General features: G+C 40.3%; 1 protein-coding gene across 4 annotated transcripts in view; it reads right to left on the bottom strand.

Annotated features, from left to right (window-relative positions):
• Positions 1-26934, bottom strand: part of MCF2L2 (MCF.2 cell line derived transforming sequence-like 2) — a 278657-nt gene that overhangs the window by 34770 nt on the left and 216953 nt on the right. For all 4 annotated transcript variants that reach the window (XM_037003598.2, XM_037003606.2, XM_037003615.2 and 1 more), the window contains 7 exons: positions 24108-24200; positions 23353-23445; positions 19670-19741; positions 17471-17596; positions 3721-3936; positions 2745-2837; positions 2493-2571 (listed from right to left, as the gene is read on the bottom strand). In XM_037003598.2, coding sequence (XP_036859493.2) covers positions 2493-2571; positions 2745-2837; positions 3721-3936; positions 17471-17596; positions 19670-19741; positions 23353-23445; positions 24108-24200 — 772 coding nt within the window. The remainder of the gene's footprint in view (positions 1-2492; positions 2572-2744; positions 2838-3720; positions 3937-17470; positions 17597-19669; positions 19742-23352; positions 23446-24107; positions 24201-26934) is intronic.

The raw sequence follows: 26934 nt of genomic DNA, 5'->3' as shown, positions 1-26934 counted from the left end.
AAAGAATCAGAGAAGTTAGATGTAGCTCAATTGAAATTATCCAGTTTGAGGAAAAGAAAGGAAAAGAATGAAAAAAAAAGTGCACAGAGCCTTAGGACGCCATGAAATATACCAGCATGCACATCATGGGGGTACCAGGAGGAAGCAAGAGGAGCAAAGGGGCTGAAAGAATACTTAGAGAAATAGTGGTCAAAGACCTCCAAAATTTGATTTAAAACACTAATCTACATACCCAAGATGATCTAAAAACTCCAAGAAATATGTACTCAAAGAGATCCACACCTAGACATTGCAATCAAACTATCAAAAGACAAAGAATCTGGAAAGCAGCAAGAGAAAAGTAAATTGTCACTGTAAGTTTAATACCTGATTTCTTACCAGAACTATGGGGGCCACAAAACAGTGGGATGACATATTCAGAGTTCTTGAAGAAAAAGACTGTCAACCAACAATTCTGTATCTGTGGCCAATTGATTTGCAGCAAGGGTGCTGTCTTAACAAGCTGCTATAACAGGCTGCTATAACAAAGTACCACAGACTGGGTGACTTATAAACAACAGTAATTTATTTCTCACAGCTCTGGAAGGTGGACGTCCTGAGATCAGGGTGCCAGCATTGTCAAGTTGTAGTGAGAATCTGCTTCTAGGTGGCAGATTGCTTATTTCTCATTGTATATTCACAAAGCAGAGAAAAAAGAAAGGAAGCAAGCTCTCTAGTGACACTTATGAGGGTACTAATCCCATTCATGAGGGCTCCACCCTCATGACCACATGTACTCCTAATTACCTCCCAAAGGCTTCACTTCCTTTACCATTACATTGGGAGTAGAGTTTCAATACACAAATTTTGGGAACACAAACATTGTTATGACAGTTGAGTCCATAACAAGTTCCAAGTCCATTCAGTGGGGAAAAGAAGTCTTTTCAACAAATGGTCCAGGGTAAACAAGATGCCACATGTGAAAGAATGAACTTCATATTAACTCCAAATGTATCAAAGACCTAAATATAAGAGTTAAAACTAAATTCTTAGAAGAAACACAGGTGTACATCTTTATGTTCTTGAATTAAACAATGGTTTCTTACATATGACACCAAAACACAAGCAACTCCCCCCCCAAAAAAGATAAATTAGACTATCAAAAACTTTTGTGCTTTAAAAGATGTCATCAAGAAAATGAAAAGACAACCCACAGAATGGGAAACATATTTTCAAATCATATATCTGATAAGGGTCTAGTATCTAGATTTACAAATAATTTTTACAAATCAACCACTAAAAAACAAACTAATTTAAAAATGGGCAAAGGAGTTGAATAGGCATCTCAAAGAAAATATACAAATGGCCAATAAACACATGAAAAGATGCTCAAAATCACTAGCATTAAGAAAGTGTAAATCAAAACCACAAGGGGCAACCACTTCACATCCACTAGGATGGCTATAATAATAATGAAAAGAGGATAACAGCACATGTTGGTAAAGAAGAGAGAAAAATGGGACCCTCATACATTGCTAGTATGAATGAGAAATGATGCTACTGCTTTGGAAAACAATTTGGAAATTGCACAGAAGGCTAACATAGGGTTACCATATGGCCCAGCAAGTGTGTGTGTGTGTGTGTGTGTGTGTGTGTGTGTGTATACATATATATATAGAGAGAGAGAGTTGGAAACACAGGTTCACACAGAAACTTGTACACAAATTTTCATAGCAGCATTACTCACAATATCTGAAAAGTGGAAACAAACATCCATCAACAGATAAATGATAAATAAAATGGTATGCCCATATAGCACACTATTATTCAGCTATGAAAAAGAATGAAGTAGTGACACATGCCACAACATGGATAAAGACTGAACAAGTTATTCTCAGTGAAAGAAACTAGACAGAAAGTGCCACATTTTATATGATTTCATTTATATAAAATGTACAGAATAAGAAAATTCATAGAGACAGAAAGCAGATTAGTTGTTGCCAGGGGCTGCAGGGCACGGAGAAGATGGGGAATGATTGCTCATGAGTAGAGGGGATTTTTTGGGGGAGGGAGATGAAAATGTCCTGGAATTAGTGGTGGTAGTTGCACAACCTGTGAATAAACTAAAATCCAATGAATTTTACACTTAAGAGCATGAATTGTATGGCATATTAACCATATCTCAACTTTAAAAAAAAGTAGTACAACTTCTGAAAGCAGTATTGGCCACTGAAATCTGTATTAACATTTTCTTGGGTGTCTTTGGGATTTGGGATTGAGAAAGTTGATCTTAGCCATTAGGTAATGGGGGTAGGGTCACAACTAAAAGGGACAAACCTACATGCAACCACAAAAACCCCAAACAATCCAGAGCAAGCACAGGTACTTCCAGGCACTATAAAAATGTGGCCACGGTTACTTCCTGGCAAACAATTTTATTTAACAATATCCCTGATCTGCACACCCACCACAGTATAAACTCTCCAGAGGACAGTCAGCCATGGTGACCCTACCTTTGGTACTGTTTTGTTGTTCCATCAATAATTTACTTATTTCTGAAAACCAACAATCTCTGATTTCTTTTGAAGCTGCCTGCAATTATAGATAAGAAAATAACTGTGAGTATCAGATTACCTGAAGTATGAATTGCACAGGGCTTTTATTTCTGGGTAACTTTTAGAATAATGAAATAGGAAACACTTGTCAAGTCATGGGCACACACAGTAGGGAAGGCATAGACACCTATGCAGAGGTACAAGCTTAACCTGCAGGATGTACTTCTCAAGTCCATTCTGGCTGGCAATTTCGAACTTTCTATTGCTCCCCCTTCCAAGTTGGCGAATTGAAAGTGTCATCAACTATTGTAAAGAAAAAAGAAAGTTTTCTACATCATCATTTTCTGATTTAAAAATTTTCCCTATCAGCCACTCTATCCTTCCTACCCTTAATGGCTCTCTTCTTCCATCTTCCTTGAAAGTGATTTGCTGTCCTCTGCTAATGATCCCAAGGATACACACAATCTGGTACAGTTTATTGTGTCTTGTCCATTTCAGAACACAACAAAGACTTTATCTTCCCATATATAGAGCTCTAGCTCTCAAACTTTAAACAAAGTGGTCATCTCTCCCTTAACATGTATTTCCCAAATCTCTACATAACAGTAAGTGAATTACCATCCATTAAGAAGCATAAATAATAAAAGTTATTTTGAATAAATTAGTAACTTTGATCATAAGAACACAAATATGTGTGTGCCTGTGTGAGTATCTCTTTGCTAGGTACGAAATATTCTCTATACAGGTGAGAGACCATGCTTATTGTAGGCATGGGTCCTAAACACCCCTGGGGTCAAGATGCTGCCTTCATACACAAAGATGTGTGGTTGAGAAGGCAAGTCAAAGTTGAAATCCAGCCTGTGCTCTAATCACCAAGGCTTTTGTTTCTCTGCCTGGAGGAAGGAGTGTACTTTTCTAATTCATTTGTCCAGACAGGCTGCCTTCTGGTCCCTTTTCTCTGTCTATCACAAAGGCACCTCTATGTCAGCCCTGGTCTTGTCTAGTGACTGGTTACAAGCCCTATCTCTGGAGTTAGACAGGCCTGGGTGTTGATTCTAGCTCTGTTGTGTAGAATTTGGCAAGTTAACCTCACCTCTCTAAGCTTCAGTCCATCTGTAAAATAAGGGTAATGGTGTTTCTTTCCATAAAGTTGTGCTGACTTCTGGATGCAAGAGGACCCCTTTACCTTTATAGACTTCTTAAAGCTGTATTGAGGAGATAGGCCCTGGTAGCTGGTCTCCATCTGTATCTTACAGAACATTATTCCCCTTTCAAACAGGTAGATTTGCCTCTGGCTGGGCTTAAATCGAATAAAATCCTTCATCTTATGACGATCTTTGTGAACTGTCCAGACGTTGAAAGACTCATGCATCAACAGCTTGCCCAGTTTTCCAATATCATCCTTTGCAAACACAAAAATAAGGTGTTAAATTATTTGACAGGAAAAGAACTCTTAGGGGTCTCTCTTCAAATTATAAGCATGCTTACTTGAGGTTTACAACATTAAAAGTACCACTCAAGGTAATCTGTCACTAAATAAAAACTAAAATTTTGTGAGCTTCACTAAGCATGACACCATTCAGTTATATAGTGAATTGTTCAGCTGCACAAAGTAATACACAAAAAGCATATTAGCATAGAACTAAAGATACTGGTACTCTGATATTTTTGTCTTGTAATTAATTTTAGCTATCAGAATGCTATTTCTTTTCTTTGTTTTTTATACATGACAGTCTACTTATAAAGGGCAAGAAATTAACATTTTAATTATGTTAAGGAGAGACAGGATTTTTGCTACATTATGGGCCTGTGATAGTCCATGTTTTCTATCTGCATCTTACCATCTGTTTCATGTACATGAGAATCTCAGAACATGAGATTTGTCCTTAGTATGGCCCATTCTTTATAACATTGCATTGGATATGATAATTACATTCAACTCTGCATTTCTTTTTATTTTTGGTAACATAAATATACAATTATATGAGCAACATTGTGGTGACTAGATTCCCCCAATTATCAAGTTCCCACCACATATCCCATTACAGTCACTGTCCATCAGCATAGTAAGATGCCATAGAGTCACATCTTGTCTTCTCTGTGTTATACCACTTTCCCCATGCCCCCCCCACCACATTATGTGTGCTGTTCATAATGCCTCTTTTTCTCCTTATCCCTCCCTTCCCATCCATCTTCCCCAGTCCCTTTCCCTTTGGGAACTGTTAGTCCATTCTTGGGTTCTGTGAGTCTGCTGCTGTTTTGCTCCTTTAGTTTTTTCTTTGTTCTTATACTCCACAGATGAGTGAAATCATTTGATACTTGTCTTTCTCTGCCTGGCTTATTTCACTGATACCCTTTAGCTCCATCCATGTTGTTGAAAATGGTAGGATTTGTTTTCTTCTTATGGCTGAATAATATTCCATTGTGTATATGTACCACATCTTCTTTATCCATTCATCTACTGATGGACACTTAGGTTGCTTCCATTTCTTGGCTATTGTAAATAGTGCTGCAATAAACATAGGGGGGCATATGTCTTTTTCAAACTAGGCTGCTGCTTTCTTAAGGTAAATTCCTAGGAGTGGAATTCCTGGGTCAAATAGTATTTCTATTTTTAGTTTTTTGAGGAACCTCCATACTGCTTTTCACAATGGTTGAACTAATTTACATTCCCACCAGCAGTGTAGGAGGGTTCCACTTTCTCCACATCCTTGCCAACATTTGTTGTTGTTTGTCTTTTGGATGGTGGCCATCTTAACTGGTGTGAGGTGATATCTGATGATTAGCGATGTGGAGCATCTTTTCATGTGCCTGCTGGCCTTCTGAATTTCTTCTTTGGAGAAGTGTCCATTCATATCTTCTACCCATTTTTTAATAGGATGATATGCTTTTTGTTTGTTGAGGTGTGTGAGCTCTTTGTATGTTTTGGACGTCAACCCCTTACTGGATATGTCATTTATGAATATATTCTCCCATACAGTAGGATGACTTTTTGTTCTACAGATGGTGCCCTTTACTGTATAGAAGCTTTTTGTTTGCTACAGTCCCACTTGTTCATTTTTGCTTTTGTTTCCCTTGCCTGTGGAGATATGTTCATGAAGAAGTTGTTCATGTTTATGTCCAAGAGAGTTTTGCCTATGTTTTCTTCTATGAGTTTTATGGTTTCACAACTTACATTCAGATCTTTGATCCATTTTGAGTTTACTTTTGTGTATGGAGTTAGACAGTAATCCAGTTTCATTCTCTTACATGTAGCTGTCCAGTTTTGCCAACACCAGCTGTTGAAGAGGCTGTCATTTCCCCATTGTATATCCATGGCTCCTTTACCGTATATTAATTGACCAATATATGCTTGGGTTAATATCTGGACTGTCTATTCTGTTCCACTGGTCTGTGGCTCTATTCTTCTGCCAGTACCAAATTGTCTTGATTACTGTGGCTTTGTAGTAGAGCTTGAAGTTGGGGAGCGAGATCCCCCCCTGCTTTATTCTTCCTTCTCGGGATTGCTTTGGCTATTCAGAGTCTTTTGTGGTTCCATATGAATTTTAGAACTATTTCTTCCAGCTCATTGAAGAATGCAGTTGGTATTTTAATAGGGATTGCACTGAATCTGTAGATTGCTTTAGGCAGAATGGCCATTTTGACAATATTAATTCTTCCTACCCAAGAGCATGGGATGAATTTCCATTTATTAGTGTCCTCTTTAATTTCTCTTAAGAGGGTCTTACAGTTTTCAGGGTATAGGTCTTTCACTTCCTTAGTTAGGTTTATTCCTAGGTATTTTATTCTTTTTGATGCAACTGTAAATGGAATTGTTTTCCTTATTTCTCTTTCTGTTAGTTCATTGTTAATGTATAGGAATGCAACAGATTTCAGTGTATTAATTTTGAATCCTGCAACTTTGCTGAATTCAGACATTAGTTCTAGTAGTTTTGGAGTGATTCTTTAGGGTTTTTTTATGAACAATATCATTTCCTCTGCAAATAGTGACAGTTTGACTTCTTCCTTACCAATCTGGATGTCTTCTATTTCTTTGTGTTCTCTGATTGCCATGGCTAGGATGTCCAGTACTATGTTGAATAAAAGCGGGGGAGTGGGCATCCTTGTCTTGTTTCTGATCTTAGGAGAAAAGCTTTCAGCTTCTCCCTGTTAAGTATGATGTTGGCTGTGGGTTTTTCATATATGGCCTTTATTATGTTGAGGTACTTGCCCTCTATACCCATTTTGTTGAGAGTTTTTATCATGAGTGGATGTTGAATTTTGTCAAATGCTTTTTCTGCATCTATGGAGATGATCATGTGGTTTTTGTCCTTCTTTTTGTTGATGTGGTGGATGATGTTGATGGATTTTTTAATGTTGTACCATCCTTGCATCCCTGGGATGAATCCCACTTGATCATGGTGTATGATCCTCTTGATAGATTTTTGAATTTTGTTTGCTAATATTTTGTTGAGTATTTTTGTATCTATGTTCATCAGGGATATTGGTCTGTAGTTTTCTTTGTTTGTGGTGTCTTTGCCTGGTTTTGGCATTAGAGTGATGCTGGCCTCATATAATGAATTTAGAAGTATTCCCTCCTCTTCTATTTTTTGAAAGACTTTAAGGAGAATGGGTATTATGTCTTCTCTAAATGTCTGATGAAATTCAGTTATAAATCCATCTGGTCTGGGGGTTTTGTTCTTGGGTAGTTCTTTGATTACCAATTCAATTTCATTGCTGGTCACTGGTCTGTTTAGATTTTCTGTTTCTTCCTGGGTCAGGCTTAGAAGGTTGTATTTTTCTAGAAAGTTGTCCATTTCTTCTAGGTTATCCAGTTTGTTAGCATAAAGATTTTCATAATATTCTCTAATAATTCTTTGTATTTCTGTGGTGTCTGTTGTGATTTTTCCTTTCTCATTTCTGATTCTGTTATGTGTGTAGATTCCATTTTTTTCATAATAAGTCTGGCTAGGGGTTTATCTATTTTGTTTATTTTCTCAAAGAACCAGATCTTGGTTTCATTAATTTTTTCTATTGTTTTATTCTTCTCAATTTTATTTATATCTTCTCTGATCTTTATTATGTCCCTCCTTCTGCTGACTTTGGGCCTCATTTGTTCTTCTTTTTCCAATTTCAATAATTGTGAATTTAGACTATTCATTTGGGATTGTTCTTCCTTCTTTAAATAGGCCTGGATTGCTATATACTTTCCTCTTAGAACTGCCTTCACTGTCTCCCACAGAAGTTGGTGCATTGTGCTGTTGTTTTCATTTGTCTCCACATATTGGTTGATCTCTGTTTTAATTTGGTCATTGATCCATTGATTATTTAGGAGCATGTTAAGCCTCTATGTGTTTGTGAGCCTTTTTGTTTTCTTTGTACAATTATTTCTAGTTTTATACCTTTGTGATTTGAGAAGTTGGTTCGTAGAGTTTCAATCTTTTTGAATTTACTGAGGCTCTTTTTATGACCTAGTATGTGGTGTATTCTGGAGAATGTTCCATGTGCACTTGAGAAGAATGTGTATCCTTCTGCTTTTGGATGTAGAGTTCTGTAGAGGTCTGTTAGGTCCATCTGTTGTAATGTGTTATTCAGTGCCTCTGTCTCCTTACTTATTTTCTGTCTGGTGGATCTGTCCTTTGGAGTGAGTGGTGTGTTGAAGTCTCCTAAAATGAATGCATTGTATTCTATTTCCTCTTTTAATTCTGTTAGTATTTGTTTCATATAGGTAGGTGCTCCTGTGTTCAGTGCATAGATATTTATAATGGTTGTATCCTCTTGTTGGACTGAGCCCTTTATCATTATGTAATGTCTTTCTTTATCTCTTGTTACTTTCTTTGTTTTGAAGTCTATTTTATCTGATACTAGTACTGCAACACCTGCTTTTTTCTTCCTGTTGTTTGCATGAAATATCTTTATCCATCCCTTGAGTTTTAGTCTGTACATGTCTTTGGGTTTGAGGTGAGTCTCTTGTAGGCAGCATATAGATGGGTCTTGCTTTTTATCCATTCTATTACTCTGTGTCTTTTGATTGGTGCATTCAGTCCATTTACATTAAGGGTGATTATGAATAGATATGTACTTATTGCCATTGCAGGCTTTGTATTCATCGTTACCAAAGTTTCAAGGGCAGCTTCTTTACTATTTAACCATCTAACTTAACTCACTTATTACGCTATTATAAACACAGTCTGATGATTCTTTATTTATTTCCCTTTTTTTCTTCCTCCTCTACTCTTTATATGTTAGGTGTTTTATTCTGTACTCTTTGTGTTTCCCTTGACTGATTTTGTGGATATTTGATTTTATTTTGCCTTAGTTAGTATTTTGTTGGTCTAGTTTCTTTGCTGTGGTTTGATTTTCTCTGGTGACAGCTATTTGACCTTAGGCATACTTCTATCTAGAGCAGTCCCTTTAAAGTATGTTGTAGAGATGGTTTGTGGGAAGTAAATTCCCTCAACTTTTGCTTATCTGAGAATTGTTTAATCCCTCATTCAAATTTCAATGAGAATCTTGCTGTATACAGTATTCTTGGTTCAAAGCCCTTCTGTTTCATTACATTGAATATATCATGCCATTCCCTTTGGCCTATAAGGTTTTTGCTGAGAATTCTGATAGACTGATGGGTTTTCCTTTGTAGGTGATCTTTGTTCTCTCTCTGGCTGCTTTTACTACTCTGTCCTTGTCTTTGATCTTTGCCATTTTAATTATTATGTGTCTTGGTGTTGTCCTCCTTGGGTCCCTTGTGTTGGGAGATCTGTGAACTTCCATGGTCTGAGAGACTATTTTCTTCCCCAGATTGGGGAAGTTTTCAGCAATTATTTCTTCAAAGACAGTTTCTATCCCTTTTTCTCTTTTCTTCTTTTTCTGGTATCCCTATAATGCAAATATTTTTCTGTTTGGATTGGTCACACAGTTCTCTTAATAGTCTTTCATTCCTAGAGATCCTTTTATCTCTCTTTGCCTCAGCTTTTCTGTATTCTTGTTGTCTGGTTTCTATTCCATTAACATTCTATTCCACCTCATCCAGTCTGCTCTTAAATCCTTCCTTTGTTTGTTTCATTTCTGTTATCTCCTTCCTGAATATATCCCTTAGCTCTTGAATATTTCTCTATAGCTCCATCACCATACTTATGACTTTTATTTTGAATTCTTTTTTAGGAAGATTGGTGATTTCAGTTTCACCAAGCCCTCTCCCTGGTGTTTGAGGGATTTTTGACTGAACAAGTTTATTCTGCCTTTTCATGGAGATGGATATGGGCCCTGGCAAGTGGCACATGTGTCAGCTTGGAGAACAAAGTCCCTTCCTGCTTGCTGGTCACCTTGCCTGTGTCTGCTGTCTGTGCCAGTTAACCACACACAGGGAGCAGCCTGGGTTAATTTCCTAAACTGCTGTGGGCAGGGTGGCCTTCCAGATGCCCTAGGGCAATGGTGGGGGTCACAGGCTAGCAGCGTGTATTCTGCAGCAAGAAAAACGCCCCTTTGTGTCTTCCAGTCTCTGCATCCATCTCTGCTGTCTGTGCCAGTCAACCATGTGCAGGGAGCAGCCTCTGGGTTAATCCCCTGAGCTGCCATGTGCAGGGAGGCCCTTGGGATGGCCTAGGGCACTGGCTGGGGTCACAGGCCAGTGGTGCATTTTCTGCCATGAGAACAGAGACCCTTCATGCCTTCTGGATTCTGTGCCCGTCTCCACTGTCCATGCCAGTCAACCATGCACAGGGAGCAGCCTCTGGGTCTGGGCCGGTTAGCCATGCTCAGGGAGAAGCCTCTGTGCTAAGCTGTGTGGTTGCTGTAGGTGGGGCTGTTCCCTGGCTGTTCTGCAGCAGTGGTGGATCAGCTAGTTTGCTTGCAGTGCTGGCAGTGGGGAAAGAATGGCAAGCTGCTGTTGCCACCCAGGGGGTTAGGGTGCCTGATGTTCCTTAAAGTCCCCAGCCTGCTGGGCTGAGTGTGCTAGGACGATTTGTCCACCTGTTAAACCCTTGTCCCTTTAAAACTTTTAAAGCGCCTGTTTTTCTTTTGTCCCAGGGCAGCTGGCTGTCGGAACCTGTTCACAGTCTCAATCTCGGACCTTGCTTTTCTGCTCCTCCAATATCCAGTGCACCATGTAATGTGTGTCTGTGCTCCTGGAGCAGACCACCAGGGCTGGTTATTTAGCAGTCCTGTGCTTCCACTCCCTCCCCACTCTGATTCCCTTCCTCCCACTGCTGAGCTGGGGTTGGGGGAGTGCTCAGGTCCCGCCAGGTCACGGCTTTGTTTCCTGCCCTTTTCTGTGATATGTTGAGCTCTCACAGATGTAGCCTTGCTCAAGAACAGTATCTTCTGGTCACTCTTTTAGGAATAGTTGTATTCACTGTATTTTCAAAATACATATGGTTTTGCGAGGATATTTCCGCCACCCTACTCACAACGCCATCTTGAGAAATACTCTTAACTCTGCATTTTTCAGAGTGAGGAGGCAGTATAAAGATAACCCCAAATATAATTTTTTTAAAAAGTCCATTTGGCTCTAGGGGACATACTACAATGGCTCTCTCTCCACCAGCAAACCTACCTTTCTCATTCACCTGGTTGAAAGTAAAAATGAGGTGACCCTGCCTTCTCTGAGCTCTCTCCAAAACATAATGGAGTAAGTTGAGCTAGGATCATTGTATTTTCCAAAAATCAGCCCACATAAAGCAGATAATCAAGAATTTATTTCCCTGAATCAAAACACCAAAAGGAAAGAATTACTTGACCAGGACCAGTACAGAGAAATTTCCCTGAGTTACATCTAGCTGAGATAAATTCCTATTACTTCTGAGAGTTAATACTGGAAGTAGGCATGTGATTCATAATTTATTGGGCATTTTATAATTTGTTACTATTAAGCCAAGTAAATTATCTTTTTAAAAATAATTAACTCTACTTCTGAAATTCTAAAATAAAAACTTCAAGAGCAATAAACTCTTGTCATTTCTATGGTGCTTGAGGCCTATTTTGTGTGCTATTTTTCTCTTTTTGCTTTCTAAAATGTACATGTGTAAACTCTGGTGAATGAAACAAGGAGCAAGGAGCCCCCAGTCACACAGCTTTCTCTCCTAAAAGCATGATGTTCCTATTTCATGTTACATAGGCTCAGCATGACCACACTCTGGGACAGGTGGGTGACAGGTCCCTGAGAACTCTTGAGAAGTTTTTCCCTCTATTCACATCCTTCCAGGGGCCTCTCAGATGTAACCCTCTAGCCCTCAGTGATTGCTTTCTCCTTTAAAATCTTTCAATTTATACTACATAGATATAAACAGTGCAGGAAATATGTTTCACTCAAGGCAACAGGCAAAAGTAGGTACTTAATATTTGCCACACGAACAAGTGTAACCAGTAGCTTCTAGTTTAAAAGGTATTTATACAAATTTCAAAAATTTGATACATCTTGTAAAAATACATACACTATAGGCAGACAGAAAGTAATTGTGGAAGTTAGGGTAAAGAAAAAGAAAAAGATTTTTAAGAAGATGAAGAGGTTGCGTACAAAATCTGTACAACAAAGCCATTTCAACTGCTTGCAGACTAGGCTCTGACCCTCTAATAGGCAGTACAGGAGGAAACATGGTGAGTTATGTGATTCATTACATCAGAGGACATATTCAAACCATTTGTGCAGGAAAAGCACAGCAATTCCTGTCAAGACATGAGAGAAACTTCTCCCACAGGGCCTCAGAAAGGGTCACTCAAACACTGAGCACATTCTCAACCACATCCCAGGATAGATGGATGGATTTTAGATAAAGCTATTTCTAACAACATATTTGGTGAATGTGGAGGCATTACTTAATAGCAAAGTTATTAAAAGCAATTCCAAAACAGCCAGAATAATGGGGAGTGGGAACAAGTCCAGGTGTATGCTCTCTATTGACCTGTAGAGACCTGTAGAGGTTAGTAAAGGTGTTTGCCAAGGCCATGAGCTGGAGAGGAGAAAGCCCGGTCCACAGCCCTGATGAAGAGGCAACCAGAGGCAGAGGTGTTTTTGTTTTTATCACCTCTGCACTTTCCTCCTCATCCCTTCCTCAGCCACAGCTGTTTGCACCTTGGCAGGCAATTGCCCAAAGGGTGATTCCAGAGAGGGGCCAGGCCCCGGGCACAAAAGCCAAGTCTACACAGATGGTCCATCTGGTCAATCTGATCCCTGTCTGAACTGCAACTGAGGAGGAAGCAGTAAGCAGCAGGTGACATGCTTTATGAGAAGGCAGGAGGTGGAATAAATGATAAGGAAGCAAGCAATGAAGAAGGTGAATCACCAGAAACTACAAGAAAGAAGAAGACACCAATGGAGGGAAAGAATCAGTCAGTGGTGGGAGAGGGGAGAGGACAGCAGGCATGAGGACATTCCTGGCACATGTAGGCAGAACACATAGGTAAGACCCCCAGTTCCCGCCCACGCCAAGGTCCCCAAGCTGCAGTGGATCCTAGCCTTGTCTAGTGAGCCCTGCTCTGCCATTGTTCTGATTCTTTTCAAGGTTCTATTGTCCCCTTTTCCAGTAAGCCTGTCACCACTGGAGGTCACTAGAGGGAATGGCTGGGCCTTTTGAGTCCAGCTGGAATACATGGACTGAAGAACATCCAAGTTGTCTTGCATAAACTTTCTCAGAACCACACTTGTGATGGGATTAGACATCTCAATGCTTGAGGCCTATCATGCAGTGGCTGGGGGCACATGTTCTGTATATCGCAGATGAAGGGCAGGTACATGCATGTCACCCTCAGCCAGGATGTGTACCTAATGTGGAGGTACTCCACCTCCAAAGGGAAGAGGGTGAGGGTAGTCCTCTCAGCAGGACCAAGGAAGTACCCCACCTCCAAGGATGACCCTGGGCCAGCTCTTGAGCCATATGTATCTTTTTTTTCCCAAGCCAACTGTAGTTCGTCCTAAGGCCAGAAACCATGTGTACAACCTCTTCTAGACATGTGTCCCTTAGACACTTATTTATTCACCTATTGGCATTTAGTGAGTGCATGGGGGGACATGAAGCTAAATGCTCAGCACTGTAAGAGAGCTGATTTGGTGACACCTCTGCAAAGGGTTGAATATCATCTCTCAGAAGTCTCACAACTATTCAAGACTTCAGAATGTGACCTTATTTGGAAATAGGGTCTTTGTAGATATAATTAGTTAAATAAGGTCATACTAGATTAGGACCCTAATTCAATGACTGATGTCCTTATAAGAAAAGAAAACAGAGACACATAGAGACAGTCATGAAGATAGGTAGTAATTGGAGTGATTCAGCTGTAAGCCAAGGAAGGTCAAATGTACTACTGCAAGTTAGGAGAGAAGCAAAGGATTCTTTCCTAGGGCCTTCAGAGGGAACATGGGCCTGCCAATATCTTCATTTTGGACTTCTAGCCTCCAAAACTGTGAGTGAATAAATTGTTGTGGTTTTAAGCCACCCAGTTTGTGGTGCTTTGTTATGGCAGCTCTAGGAAATGAATATACACCAAACCAGTTTTCCACTAACAATAGAATAGTGTGGTCATCACTCTGGTGTGTTGAAGAATCTGATGAATATGAACTCAGAGATACAGTATGGGCTGCCTCAAATAAATTAGCAAGTGAAGTCAGATGGCTTTCTCCATATGGGAAATGATAGTAAAATAAACTAGTAAATGCTACCGTTTTCATGTTGGACATTTTGCAGGTAAGAGTCTGATACAAGAATTTCAAATGTGACTACATTGGCCAAGAATCTGGCTGGAAGAATGAATCTAGTGAAGCTAACCTCCAGAAAGAGACCTCTTTGGGGTGCTCAGGTTTTCATCCCTGGAAGAGACAGCTAATGTGACAGAGCTACATACTTCTTTCACAAAGAAGCAGGAAACATCTGGATAAATGAATCAGCACAAAGCCTGGTCCAGAAATGAAAAGCAGAAGCTGTGGGAGAGAGGAGCCCAAAGGGGTTCCTTCCTTTCCAGTCTGATCAAGTCTCCAGTACAGAAGTGCTAGGGCCTTTTATTCAACATCTCCCAGGTACCAGGCATGGTGCTAGGTGCCTTTATTGTGATTTCATCCTCATTTACTCCTCACAACTACCCTTTGACATAAGCGTCATGAGTGTGGGAAGATGCACAAAGCAATTCCATTAAGTCATTAAGGTAATTTACTCAGCCCTATCTCTGTAAGCCAACACTATGGTAAGGAAAGTGAGAACTAAAATAGAAATAAAATACCTGGCTCTAGCTCACAAAAACTTGCAGTAAAAATGCTTCCTTTATTGAATTATATAAGTTTGTTTCAGAAAATAAAAATGTTCCATTCAGCCTTTACTATTCAGCTTTGGAACTTGTTCCTGGCAAGCCAGGATGCTAACTAAATGCTCCTCTATTTTATGCATTGGATTGAACAGAGGGGTATTTTTTTTTTCAAGTGGAGGGAAGTAAATTACATTTCAGGGTTCCACAAAACAAACTTTCTTAAAGCAAAAATTTTTAACTTTCCACAATTAGCAATTATAGTAATCAGTTTCTGTAATTGAGTGTACATGACTGACAACATACAAATATCAGAAGGGATTTTTTTCTAGTTGTTTTAATTATGAATTCATCCACTCAAGTTCAATTTCTTTCCTTTACAAAACCAGGTTAATATTGGTTGTCAAGTAAAGAAACTAAGAGATTATTTTCTGGATTCATCCATACATAAGCATGTGATTGTAAACACCTTGAGATAAAGTTCTACAAAGCTGAGGCAAAGAATCTCAGAATTATTAGCAGTTGAATTGTTAGTAAACTGAATTAGTGGCAGTTGAATTGTTAGTAAACTCTAAACAGATTCAGACAAAAAATATGTTGAAGGGATGACACCTGGAGAGGATATAAAGGGATGCAAGAAACAGTCCAAGCTGACACCCATGTGATCTTGGTTGAGTTCACTCTTCTTCCTATGGACGTGATCCTGAACCAGCAAGTTGAAAATTCCCATGCCTGCTCTTCTATAATTCAATAGGATCATACAAAACTGTCAGGATAAATTAGCTAATGAATGTACTAGATGTAAAGCAAATTAAAGTCTTAGCAAAAAAGAAATCAGAGAGTGTAGGCCAAAGGTGCAATTCTGAGAACACCTGGGGGAAAATAGTTCTTTGCATTTGGTGTAAAAATCTCTAAAACTCTATTAATGGATTCACCTTATGTGCATGTGAACTGGCATGGGATGAACTTAAAGTAGGTTTCTATTTACTCACATTTTGATCATTCTCTTCTCATAACTTCCTCTTTCTATGTTACTTATACTCAGAAGAATAGCTGTGAGTTTCCTGCCCTGTGTACAGTTTCCAGAACATTCACTTGATTCAGGGAAATGGATATCTAATAGAGGCAGCTGACACGTATTCCAAGATAAAAAGAAAAGAACAGAAAGATGCCCCAAAATGATTAAACAAATCATCCCATGACTTTCCATAGCTGAAGAAGGAAAAAATATCACCAAGAAAATGATCCCGTCACACACACGCTGTGGTTCATAATACCCTCCTGAATCATGCATCAGGAGTAAGCAGGGAGCAGCTGGAGTCCCAGGGGACGGGGACAGGGCAGCATTGCTGCCTGGATCACTGCAAACCCCAGGGGCTGTTTCTGAGATGCTGGCCAAAGAAATACCAGGAGGGAGGGAAATGAAAAGATCACAGTTTTTTTTGCCCCTAATTCATTTGCCTGGATTGATTTATGGTAAGAAAAAAAAAGTATTTTCATCTGCCCAGGTCTCATTAAACAGTATCTTAAAACCAGGTCAAAAGGAAAAGGAAAAAACACAAGAAAGGATCTGTCTGAGATGTAATTCTCAGAATGCTTGATGCCTGGGTGGCAGGCAGAAAAACAGCCTCCCAAAGAGGTCCACATCCTAATCCCTGGAATCTGAGAATGTGTCAGGTTACATGACATGTGGGAATTAAGGTTATTAATCAGCTGACTTTGAGATGGGGAGATTATCATGGATTACCTGGGGGGCCCAATGTAATCACAAGAATCCTTAAACATGGAAGAGAAGTGGAAGAGGTCAGAGCGATGTGAGAACCCAACCCTCTGCTGGCTCTGAAGCTGGAGAAAGAGGCCAAGAGCCAGGAATGTGGGCTGCCTTTTCAAACTGGGGAAGGCAAGGAAATAGATTCTCTCCTCAAGCCTCCAAAAAGGCAGGCAGACACCTTGATTTTAGCCCGGTGAGACTGTGCTGTACATCTGACCCATGGAACTATAATAAATTTGTGCTGTTCTGGGCCAATTTGGAACAAGCTTAGGGTAATTTGTTATGAGAATGCTAGAAAACCAACACACCTGAGTCAAAATCTAGAGTACCTCATGGTGAAAACCAGCTGGATATTAAGATGTCCCCATCCCAAGGAGATAGCACAGTTGTGGATGGTTTTTCTGGAGAGCCTGGGACTGGCCTGGGTGATCCTAATACGAGGGCTCAGATGGCTCAGCTCCCCAGCACTGTTGCTTCTGGTATCTTTCTTCAACCATATGGATTAAGGGATGTACAATGTACACTTGTTGGGCCTCTTGGGATCTGTGTGTAATCTAAAATGGGGGTCCTTTGATTTCAGACCCACTTCTAAGGTAATTTTCAACAGAAAAATCTGAGTCAAGCTGTAAAATCTTTCAATATTTTAATTTCAGTAATTTAATAGAAAATAAATTACCCCTTCAGCACTCTTCCTACCCACATGGGGTCCGGCCCCTGAGCCCCTGGTTTTCCAGAGTGTGGGTCTCACATTCAGGACCCCGAGGAACACGACCCGAGATCCTGAAAATGGTGAGGGCCTGGAACCTTGCAGCAGTGGTTTGCTGACCGACTGAGGTCACTTCCACAGAGTCAAATCCCTTTACCACAGATCATGTCTCTCACTTTGCCACAGGGTCTCCTACCTTTGTAATACTGTGCCCGCCTTTTGTTGAAATGTTCCAACACTTGTTATCGAACATACCGGACATTCGGTGACTGCTGCCAGGTCCACAGCCAACTCACAGGACTGGATCAGATCCTCCAACACAGTCAAAGCCTGTTGTATTTCAGCTAACAATACTGAGTCCTTGGTCCTCTGTGGTCCATTCTGTAGAAATCAAAAGGCTTGTTGAAAATCAAAAGGTAAAGAAAGAAGACAGGTCAAGGATAAGGAGCACGGATCCAGCCAGCATGAAGTGACTGAGTAGGTGGGCACATCATTCTGCTCCCACAGAATAATGGCTAAAGATACTGACTGGTTTAAGTATATGAAAAATATACAAAGTCATGGACAGCACCTTCTGTATGCTGTACTAATGAAGTTCCCAAAATCAGGGACATGATATTCCTGCTATATAAGGAACATACTGAGCTTTTTTAAAGCATGAAAATCCCAGCCCCTCTAAATAGGCTGCTTTCCCTTTTTTATATCCCTGCTCCTGGGAGCCTATTGAAAAGTACAAGATGAGTATCACATTCCTGTATTTAATGTGGCAGTTTTATTCCTGTGGGTAAAATTATACTTAAAAACATCCCAAAGGAGGGTATTTGTAAACTTCTCTAGAGGCAAAGAATGGGCTGCCATGTGGAGGTTTACTAATGATTTACGGGAAAACGGTGTATGCCAAGTGCATTCGCCACACTGAACCGCCCCCAGCTTCCTCCCTCTTTTCCTTCCCCATTCCTTCCAATTCCATCACCATTAAAGATGTCAAAGATGTAAGCCAACATGGTCTGTGCCTCCAAAACATAAAGACTCTGCACTGAGTGGAAAAGCAGTAACTGTTTAATCAAGAGGCCAGGTTTCAATTACTAGTCCGGTGACACGTAGGACACGATGGGGATGACTGCCTCCGCTTGAGCACCTTTGGCTCAGGGGCTCAGTATCTTGTTCTCCTCCTACCCAAACAGCATATTTATCTTTTATCTGGCAAATACAAACAAAAAATTTTGGTTTCTTCCACTTTTTTTTTTTAACACATTAGTTTCTTTAATAAAGAACAGATAGCTCTTCACTGCCCTCCACACAGCCCCACCTCTTTTTGTCCTCTACAGCATGACGTGAGCAAAGTATCTTGTATTTGCTTGATCTCTGTGGAGGCACTGGCGATCAGAATCTTTGGATCAGAGAAACTAGGGACAGGGGAGATGAGCGGAGCGGAGAGGAGCGCGCTCCTTCACGGCGCAATACGCCATGGATTCTTACCTTCTCACTCATACTGAATGTGCTCCAGGTCTTGGTGAAAGACAACAAACTCACCTGTATTTATTGTAAGGTCATCAATTAAGAATTAAACATTCTTACACCAGGCATCTTCCTCTTTACACAACACTTAAAACTCAGCTTTGCTTTATAGACTCAACTGCTTCTAGTCTCTCTCCTCCCCACTAATCCTCCTCTCACACAGTAGGCACACACAGTTTTACAGTGTGTGATATGACTCAGAAAATCTTTACAAACATTATTAAATCCCTCTAAGTCAGGTTAGTGCCCCTTGCTCCACTCTATACAATTATTACTTGTGTCTTGAGCTTCTTTTTAATTCAAGGGGGTCCCCACCGCCCATCCTGAGCAGAAAGGGGTTGCAAATAACTACCTTGAGACACATACTTCATGTTTTTCTTGTTAAAACCAGAGTGATCTATAGAAAATTTAAAAGAAACCCCACTGCTAAGCCATAAATTTCTTCTTAACTTGGTGAAGTCACCATTTCTTCCAAGGGAAACTTGGCTATCTTAGAATTCGCACACACACACATACACACACACTCACACACTTGGAGGGAGCAGGGTATAATTTATACAAATTAGATCTACTAAGAAGTACCAAAAAGTCAATATAAACCATTCATAATCCTACCATGCAGGAAAACCAAAGTAAAGGTTTTATCTTATTCACTTACAATCTTTTATGTGCATTTTACTCATTCACTTAATTTTGTAATCCTGTTGAAACATTTTTGTGTGGAAGGAAGAAAATGAATTACCAGTCGTCCTACAAATCCCTACTTCAAAATTGCCTTTAATTTTTTCTGCAACTATGAACTGTAGGACACATGCTATTTTAGAAAATTTAGACATTAAAGAGCGTAAACAAAGAAAAAATTGCCATAAATCCTCCCACCTATAGGCAAACACCATTAACAGTTACTTATATAAAACAATATTTAATATCCAATACCTTAATTGAACCTCCCTCTAGGTCACCTGGGTCTATCTCCAAATCCTCACAAGACTCAAAATCCAGCAGACCCTGCATTAACACAAAAAGTCTTGTTGAAAATCAAAAAGGAGAATGCCATTGCCAAATCTACTGTGCAAACAATCTCTGGTCAATGCTAAACTGAGGATGTATGTAAATTTGTCTGTTTGTTATAAGCAAGAGGGAAAAAAATGAATGACATACTCAGTACAGACTTCTTCTCCAAAACACAGAATCACATCAGACACACTCCAGCCCCAGTGCTAGCCTGTTTTTTCTTAGTCAACAACATAACATGAACATTACCCCATGACATTTTATTTTTAAAACACAGTTTTTAATTGTGGCAAAGTGTTGCATCCTATAGATAAACATAACTGATCATTCCTCCTACTGTTAAACATTTGGGTTTTAAAATTTTTTACTATAATAATAATATCTTTGTGCATTTTGCCTAAGGATAAATTCCTAGAAGGGGAACTGTCAGTGTTAAGAGTTTTGATGTGTATTTCCAAGTTCTTTATAGGGCTGTGTTCCCACCAGTCATATATGAAAGCTTGGAGTCTTACCATCTAATCAAGATGGTCTGTAGATTCAGTCAGGAGAGCAATCCTCCCTCACTGTTTTTTTACATTGAATTTCTACAGTAACCAGTGAGGTAGGACTTTATTCTTTGTTTTTGCCTATGTACTTCGTTCATTTTCTTATTATTAATTTTTTCAGCTTTATTGAGCTATCACTGACATATAAAATTGTTAGCTGTTTCAAGTGTATAGCATGGTGATTTGAAATACACACACATTGTGAAAGGATTCCCCTCATCCAGTCAATTAACACATTAATCACTTTACACATTTAACTTTTTTGGGGGGCAGGGGAACACTTAAGTTCTACTCTCAGCAAATTTCAATTATCTTAATCACATTAGGATCATCAGACCCTATTCATCTTATATCTGAATGTTTGTATCATTTAACCTCTCCCTGTTAAATTATTAAAAAAAATTTTTTTAATTTTTAATTTTTTTACTAAATATAGTTGGTACACAATATTTTATTGGCTTTAAGCATACAACATAGTGGATTGACAGTTACATCCACTATAGAATGTTCACCCCAAACTTAAAAAAAAAATAGTAGTCTATTTAAAGAATATTGTTTCTACGACATGACTTGTACTACACAGGAAATCAGCATGACCGTCTGTTGTAGAACATCCTTCTTGCAATAAGCAAAACTTATGTAAACAAATAAAGCACGATTTTGCAAACCATATTTTACTTAAACAAAATCCAGACAAGAAAAATTCTCTACATTAGGTTTGATAGTTTCCATATATCACTTAGCGTGTTTGACAGAAATCATGAGCACAATACAAATGAGTTCCTGTTGTCCCTAAATGCATGTACTTGTCATGTATTACAATATTGTCTCATCAACTTGCCATGACTCATTTGACATTATGTAAATTATGTACTCAAAAAACTCTTTGTAAATCAATTTTATAATATCTCAGACAGGATATTAAGTGTTTGATAGGGTTTTTAAAAAAAATTAATTTCTAAGAGCCCATTAGTAAGCATGCTGACCACCTGTCACATACCTTGCTAATAAAATATTTTCCCCAATTTTTCATATGTCTATTTTCAATGATGTGATTTATCATTCTTTTCCTATTTTTTTATGGTTAAAAAAGCTTTTCCACACCAGAATCATATGATTCTCTCTAAAGCCATGAGGCAACTGGGCCACCATCCATGTTCTCTCAAGGAAGCTGATGAGAGGCTCTGAAGAATGAGCTCCATCCCAGAATGTAAGAATACTGCAGATTTCTTTCTCTCTTCGCAGGTGTGCCAAGAGTTTGAACTTATTTTTTCAGGCACACAGCAAGCTTAGCTATGAGAAAAACAGGTCTCCTTGAGTAACCTCCCAGGATTTTGCCCTTCCAGGAATATTTTATAGTGATTCAGTCTCTTGTTTCCTCAGTGAAATGAAGCTAACAAAATCTTTGGAGTACTTTCAACATGTATTACCTCATTTAAAATTCCCCAAAAGCATAAAAGCATACCAGAAAAAAATGCTACGACTACCCTTATTTTACAGGTGAGGAACCTGAGGCAGAGAGCAGTTAAGTAATTTGTCTGAGTTCACATAGCCTAGAGGCAGCAGAGCCCAGATGCACACCCAGGATGTCTATTGCTGAGTCTGTGTTTCTAGTTACTAAGCTCTGTAGTCCTCCACATATGGTACAGAAGTTAGCTACTGAACAACATTGGATCTATGAAAATGAGCCCTTCAGGGCCTGATGCACCCAGGCTGAGGCTGTGAAGACCCCCACTTAGGCCCTGCTCCCTCCTCACTGGGCCCAGTGGTGGGACTTCTAAAGCTGGAATGAGAGTGAAGATGAGAAAGAGAGATATGAGGCTGTAACTGAACGCTGAGTGAAAACATGCTCACAGACGTTGCTCGCGGAGGGCAGCAGAGGGTCATCACCCTCATTCCCACACTGGTGTGATGTCTCCACGCATAAAGCTTCCTGGGGGTCAGCACTGAGGTTCTCTCATGTGCATTACTCACTTGCTCCTCACAGCAGTCCCGTGTGAGAGGTTCTAGTATCCTCATTTGACACATGAGAACACCAAGGCCTAAGAGGTCCAGTAACCCTAAACTGGCAGCGGCAGAGCCGGTCCTGCTGAGGCTGGGACTGCGATGTGAAGGTAATCAGGGTAACGTTTTCTGAGGGCAGAATATTGGGTAATGCACTTAACCTCCCCTCCTCAGTTTCTTCAAATTCCAGGGCCTTTCTGGCATATCCGTAGGATTGAGAAATACATGTGGCAGGCACCCAGTAAACAACAGCAGGGCTTTATTTTTTTATTGAGAAATAGTCGTCACTGGACAAGAGCTGCATATAGATGTTAATTCAAAACCAACTTGGAGAAATGGCCCAAACCTTTCCCTCCTCTCAGAGGTGGGGAGCAAGCCAGACAGAGCCTCCTGTCCTGTTAGGGTATCTGGAAATGCTCTCCTGCAGGCATGCTGCTGTCAGAGAGAGAAAGAGCCACCCGAGATCTAGCAGAGCAGAAGGTGTTATGCTGCCCTTGAGAAAGATCTTCAGTCTAGGGGTAGAGGCAGATGTGGCAAAAGGAGAGGAGACTTCAGTTGTGCCTTCTCCCTTACATTGTTTTAATGCACATAAAATAACAACTTTGGGGGGAAAAAGCACCTCTTGTTTGAAGCTCCTTGCCTCTTCTTAAAATCTTAAAATGGAGCAGATGATATCTTACCTGTAGATACCGTACACTGAGAGTAGGGGCTCTGGCTGCCTCTCCACCCTCTCAGCTGCCAGCAGCATGGCAGCATCCTCTTTTCCCCATTTGCTCCCAAGGACCCCTCCTTCCCTAAACAGACTCTTTCTTGATTCAGCCTTAGACTGCATGCTGGACTAGCCAGCTCCCAAGTGCCCTTCAATTTTATGGTTCTTTGGCCTTACTCCTCATTGAGGAGGGCTGCTTTAGACTGGGGGACAGAAAAAGCCTGATGGATTGGCATATCTTCACCTTTGGTAGATGAAGTCATAACTCTGCATGTCTAAGGAAAAGAGCACCATAGTGCAAGCATCGGCTTTCCCAGCACAGGAAAGCACCATCTCACTGACTTTACCTTCAGTAGCATCTGGTATTGTGTAAGCCTGTGGCTTGGTCCTCTAAGGTACTTAAAAAGAGGGAGCTTGTGATCCAACTGGCGCTGGCATACCTTTAAAAGTCAGACAGAAACAACGTGAAACCAAACAAAGAACACACACAGAGAACAGAAGTGGATGTGTTTAAATACAAGGTGGGGACTGGGTCTTCACAGGGAAGAGGGGCAGCAGGACTGACCAGTCTCACATTGTTCAGGGTTGTCTGGTTCCTCAGGAACACACGTGAGATGAGAGAAAGGGGCAAGGGGGTGGCTCGGCTGATGTGTACAGGCGCTAGAGAAGGAGGACCACTGGTTTCTTTTAGAAAGCAAGTCCTCTAGATGACAGTGGGCGCCTGAAATCCTTCTGTAAAGGAGGCAACCTGTCTTCGAGTTGGGGTCATTTTGAGTGTGGAGGGTACATGATGGCCTACTGATATCATTCCAGGGAGCCCCAAAGTGTGACCTTTTTGACTTAATTCCATTTTTAAAAACCCATCCTAGACGAGGTCTGGTTTGTTCACCAGGCCTCAGCCAATCCTTGCAGGCCTATCCCATAGAGCCCTAGGGGAAACTTGCAATGTGTTAATTAAAAATAGGAGAGACTTTTAATAAACACAACCCCCAAGGCCAGGTTCCTCTGCTTAGTTCATAGCTTTGATTACTTAAAAATTTTAATGCACATAATATTGTGCAGGGAAAGCAATTTGTGGGAGACTTTGTGATCTCAATGTTACCCCAAAGTAGGCGCAGTCTTGACATTCTTGCCAGATTGCCCTTGCTCGGGGCAGATTCTTATGGTATTTAAAATATATTTGAAGATCTTCTTTCTGAGTGGGGAAAAATTAGAAATTAATCAGCATTTTTTAGTAAGTGGACCAGATAATACGGTTTATACATTCATTTAACAAGCCTGAGTACTTTCAGTATGGAAGGAACTGGGGAATGCATGATAAATAACCTTATACTGGCGGGGAGGCAAAAGAGAGGGTTATAAACAATGGTCAGTACTAAACACAGATAGGAGCAGAGTGCTGTGGGAGCAACTGTGGGTCTCTGATAAATAAACAAGTAAATTCATGAACAGGAGTTGGTCTTTATCTTTATCCTTCCTCCTCTGCTCTTATCCAGGACAGCAATGTCTCACAAACAGTTGTGTAGTGAGTGACAAAACGGTGAGAAAAAGTGCTGGTCGCTGATGGCCCCTGCCTTCTCTCGTCCCACCTTCACCCTGCAGCACAGGGCCCCAGACAGGCACAGCTAGGTGACCACCTTGCAGTTAGAGATCCGGAGGGATTTCCAGTACTGTGCGACCTATATTCTCATTGTATCAAAGACCCAGAGAGGTGGGTACACATCTGCCAATATTTCAGTTAGAAAGGATATGACTTTATATAGAAAGGCTTGACTCCAAGCCTATGGAATCAGCGTGCAGCTTTATCCGCTCCATCGGGAGACCCCAGCCCACAGCAGCTCATTTGCCACAGAACCCGGGCTGCCTTGGCTGGGAAGCCCCCGGAGCCGTTTCGTGTGCATTTCCGGGTCCCTATCTTCCTGCTCAGGCCAACTCTTGGTGTCCTTCATGTGGACACCACGGGTCATTTTTTTTCCCCTCACAGCTTTAACTACATCTACTCTACTTGTCAACACCCTGCTGTAGTGAATGATTTTCATTTCTGTTGCTCTTCCCTTCTGATGGACTGTAAGTGGTCTTTTCACATTACTACAAGAACTACAACAACGCTGTCCTTTGCCTTTCTCTAGAAAAAATTACACACACACACACACACACACACATACACACACACACCCATATCTGGGATGGGAGGCCCTTCAGAACTGTTGTTCAGACTGGTTAAGGAACTAGAATAATAATTCAGAGCTTAACAATCACAGATGCATTATTCATTCACTCATGAACTATCTAGTGGGTGCTTTCTATGCGCCAGGCACTGTGCTAAGTACAGTTTGTTAGACTCAGTGGCCCCAGCAGCACAGTGCCCCAGCCATGGGAACATTCCTGCCATACTGAAGGCCCGGCTTACAGAATACTACAAATTCATTAAGGCATCTTATCTGCATTTGATCTGTTAGAGTACAGAGACACTGACCTTTAGCTCCTAAAAGAATTCAAGGTTTCACTGCCTTCAACACTCACCACCAGAAGACTCTCTGAAGCTGGAGGAGACTTTGGAGATCCATCCTCCCAACCACTGAAATATCTTCAAAAGTCAGCCGCCTTTCCCCAGGGACCTCTCAGGGACCTGGATGCTAAGCTGAACCCTGCACTCCCCAAACCTTCACCCCTTGGTCCTGTGTCTGCGTGTTGAACAACACAGAACATAACAGGCCACCAAGTACCAAAACACAACTAGTGACCTAAATTTGCCCTTCAATGGAAAATTCCTTAGAGAAAGGATGCATACTAACTAGCAGCATATGAAAGTGCCTGATGTACCTCACTCCTTATAGAATAAATTAGGAGGCTAAAAAAAAATAGCTACCGGAAACTCACAGGCACACAGGGGAGACATGACTGCTGATGGGTTAAGACTGTGGGCTCTGATGGTGGATGGCTCATGTTCAGTTCTTGGCTTTGTCATTTACAAATTATATGGCCTGAAGTCAGGTGCTCAACCTTCCTGTACTTCCATTTTCTCATCTGTTAAATGGGCTCACAATAGCAGTGAACTCCTATGATCACTGTGAGATTAAATGAGATGATGTATAGAAACCTTTCAGCAAATGCCTGATGCATGCACAGTACCCAGCAAATGGTAGCTATTATCAAAGCACTTTGTACTTTGTAGAGCCCTTCTGCATGCACTGTATTTTACTTGGTTTCATAACAACTTTACATATTGGTATTATTAAGTCTGTTATATGGAAGACAAAAGTGAGAGTCCAAGAGTTTAAGTGATTTACTTGAGGTCATGCAGATTGCAAGTGGCTCAACTTAGATAAGAATTTATGTTTTCTGAGTCCCATCTCAGTGTTTTTTCTATCACACCGTGTGAGATCTCAGAGCAAGTGAAACTCAAAGTAAACTGCTGACAATATTATGCTATACACAGAGCTTGGTCTCTGGGGCAGAATCTTCCTGGATGCTACAGGCTATAAGAGTCTGATTAAAACACTTGGCCAGAGCAATATTTCAAAATTCATTTCCATGATTTATGAAAATTCTACAAATATTATTGAGAAAAAGGTAAATTGCTGTAGTAAATAAAGGGTGATGGGCTCACCTTTTTGGCTAATAACAAGTCTTTGCACAACAGCAGCCAATTCTCCCAAAGATTTTCAAAGATTAGGTCATTGTGGTTTTTAATTACTCCATTTGTCCCAGACTAATAACCTTGTGCTTGATAAAAATCTATTACCTGTATTTTGTCTCCAACATCATAAATCATATGGGATTACAATCAGAGTTTTTGGGCTGGATTAATGATTTCTGATGTTTCTCCCAACATGGGGGATTAAACAAATTTTGTAAAACTTTAGGAGAGGAATTCTTCTAAGCAAAAAAATTTAGCTAGCAATTCCCTGACCATTTCCTCATACTTG

The sequence above is a fragment of the Manis javanica genome, chromosome 3 (assembly GCF_040802235.1).
Source record: "Manis javanica isolate MJ-LG chromosome 3, MJ_LKY, whole genome shotgun sequence".
NCBI classification, from domain to species: domain Eukaryota; kingdom Metazoa; phylum Chordata; class Mammalia; order Pholidota; family Manidae; genus Manis; species Manis javanica.
Note: the sequence above shows the minus strand (reverse complement) of the source record. Positions and strands in the feature narration are given on the sequence as shown.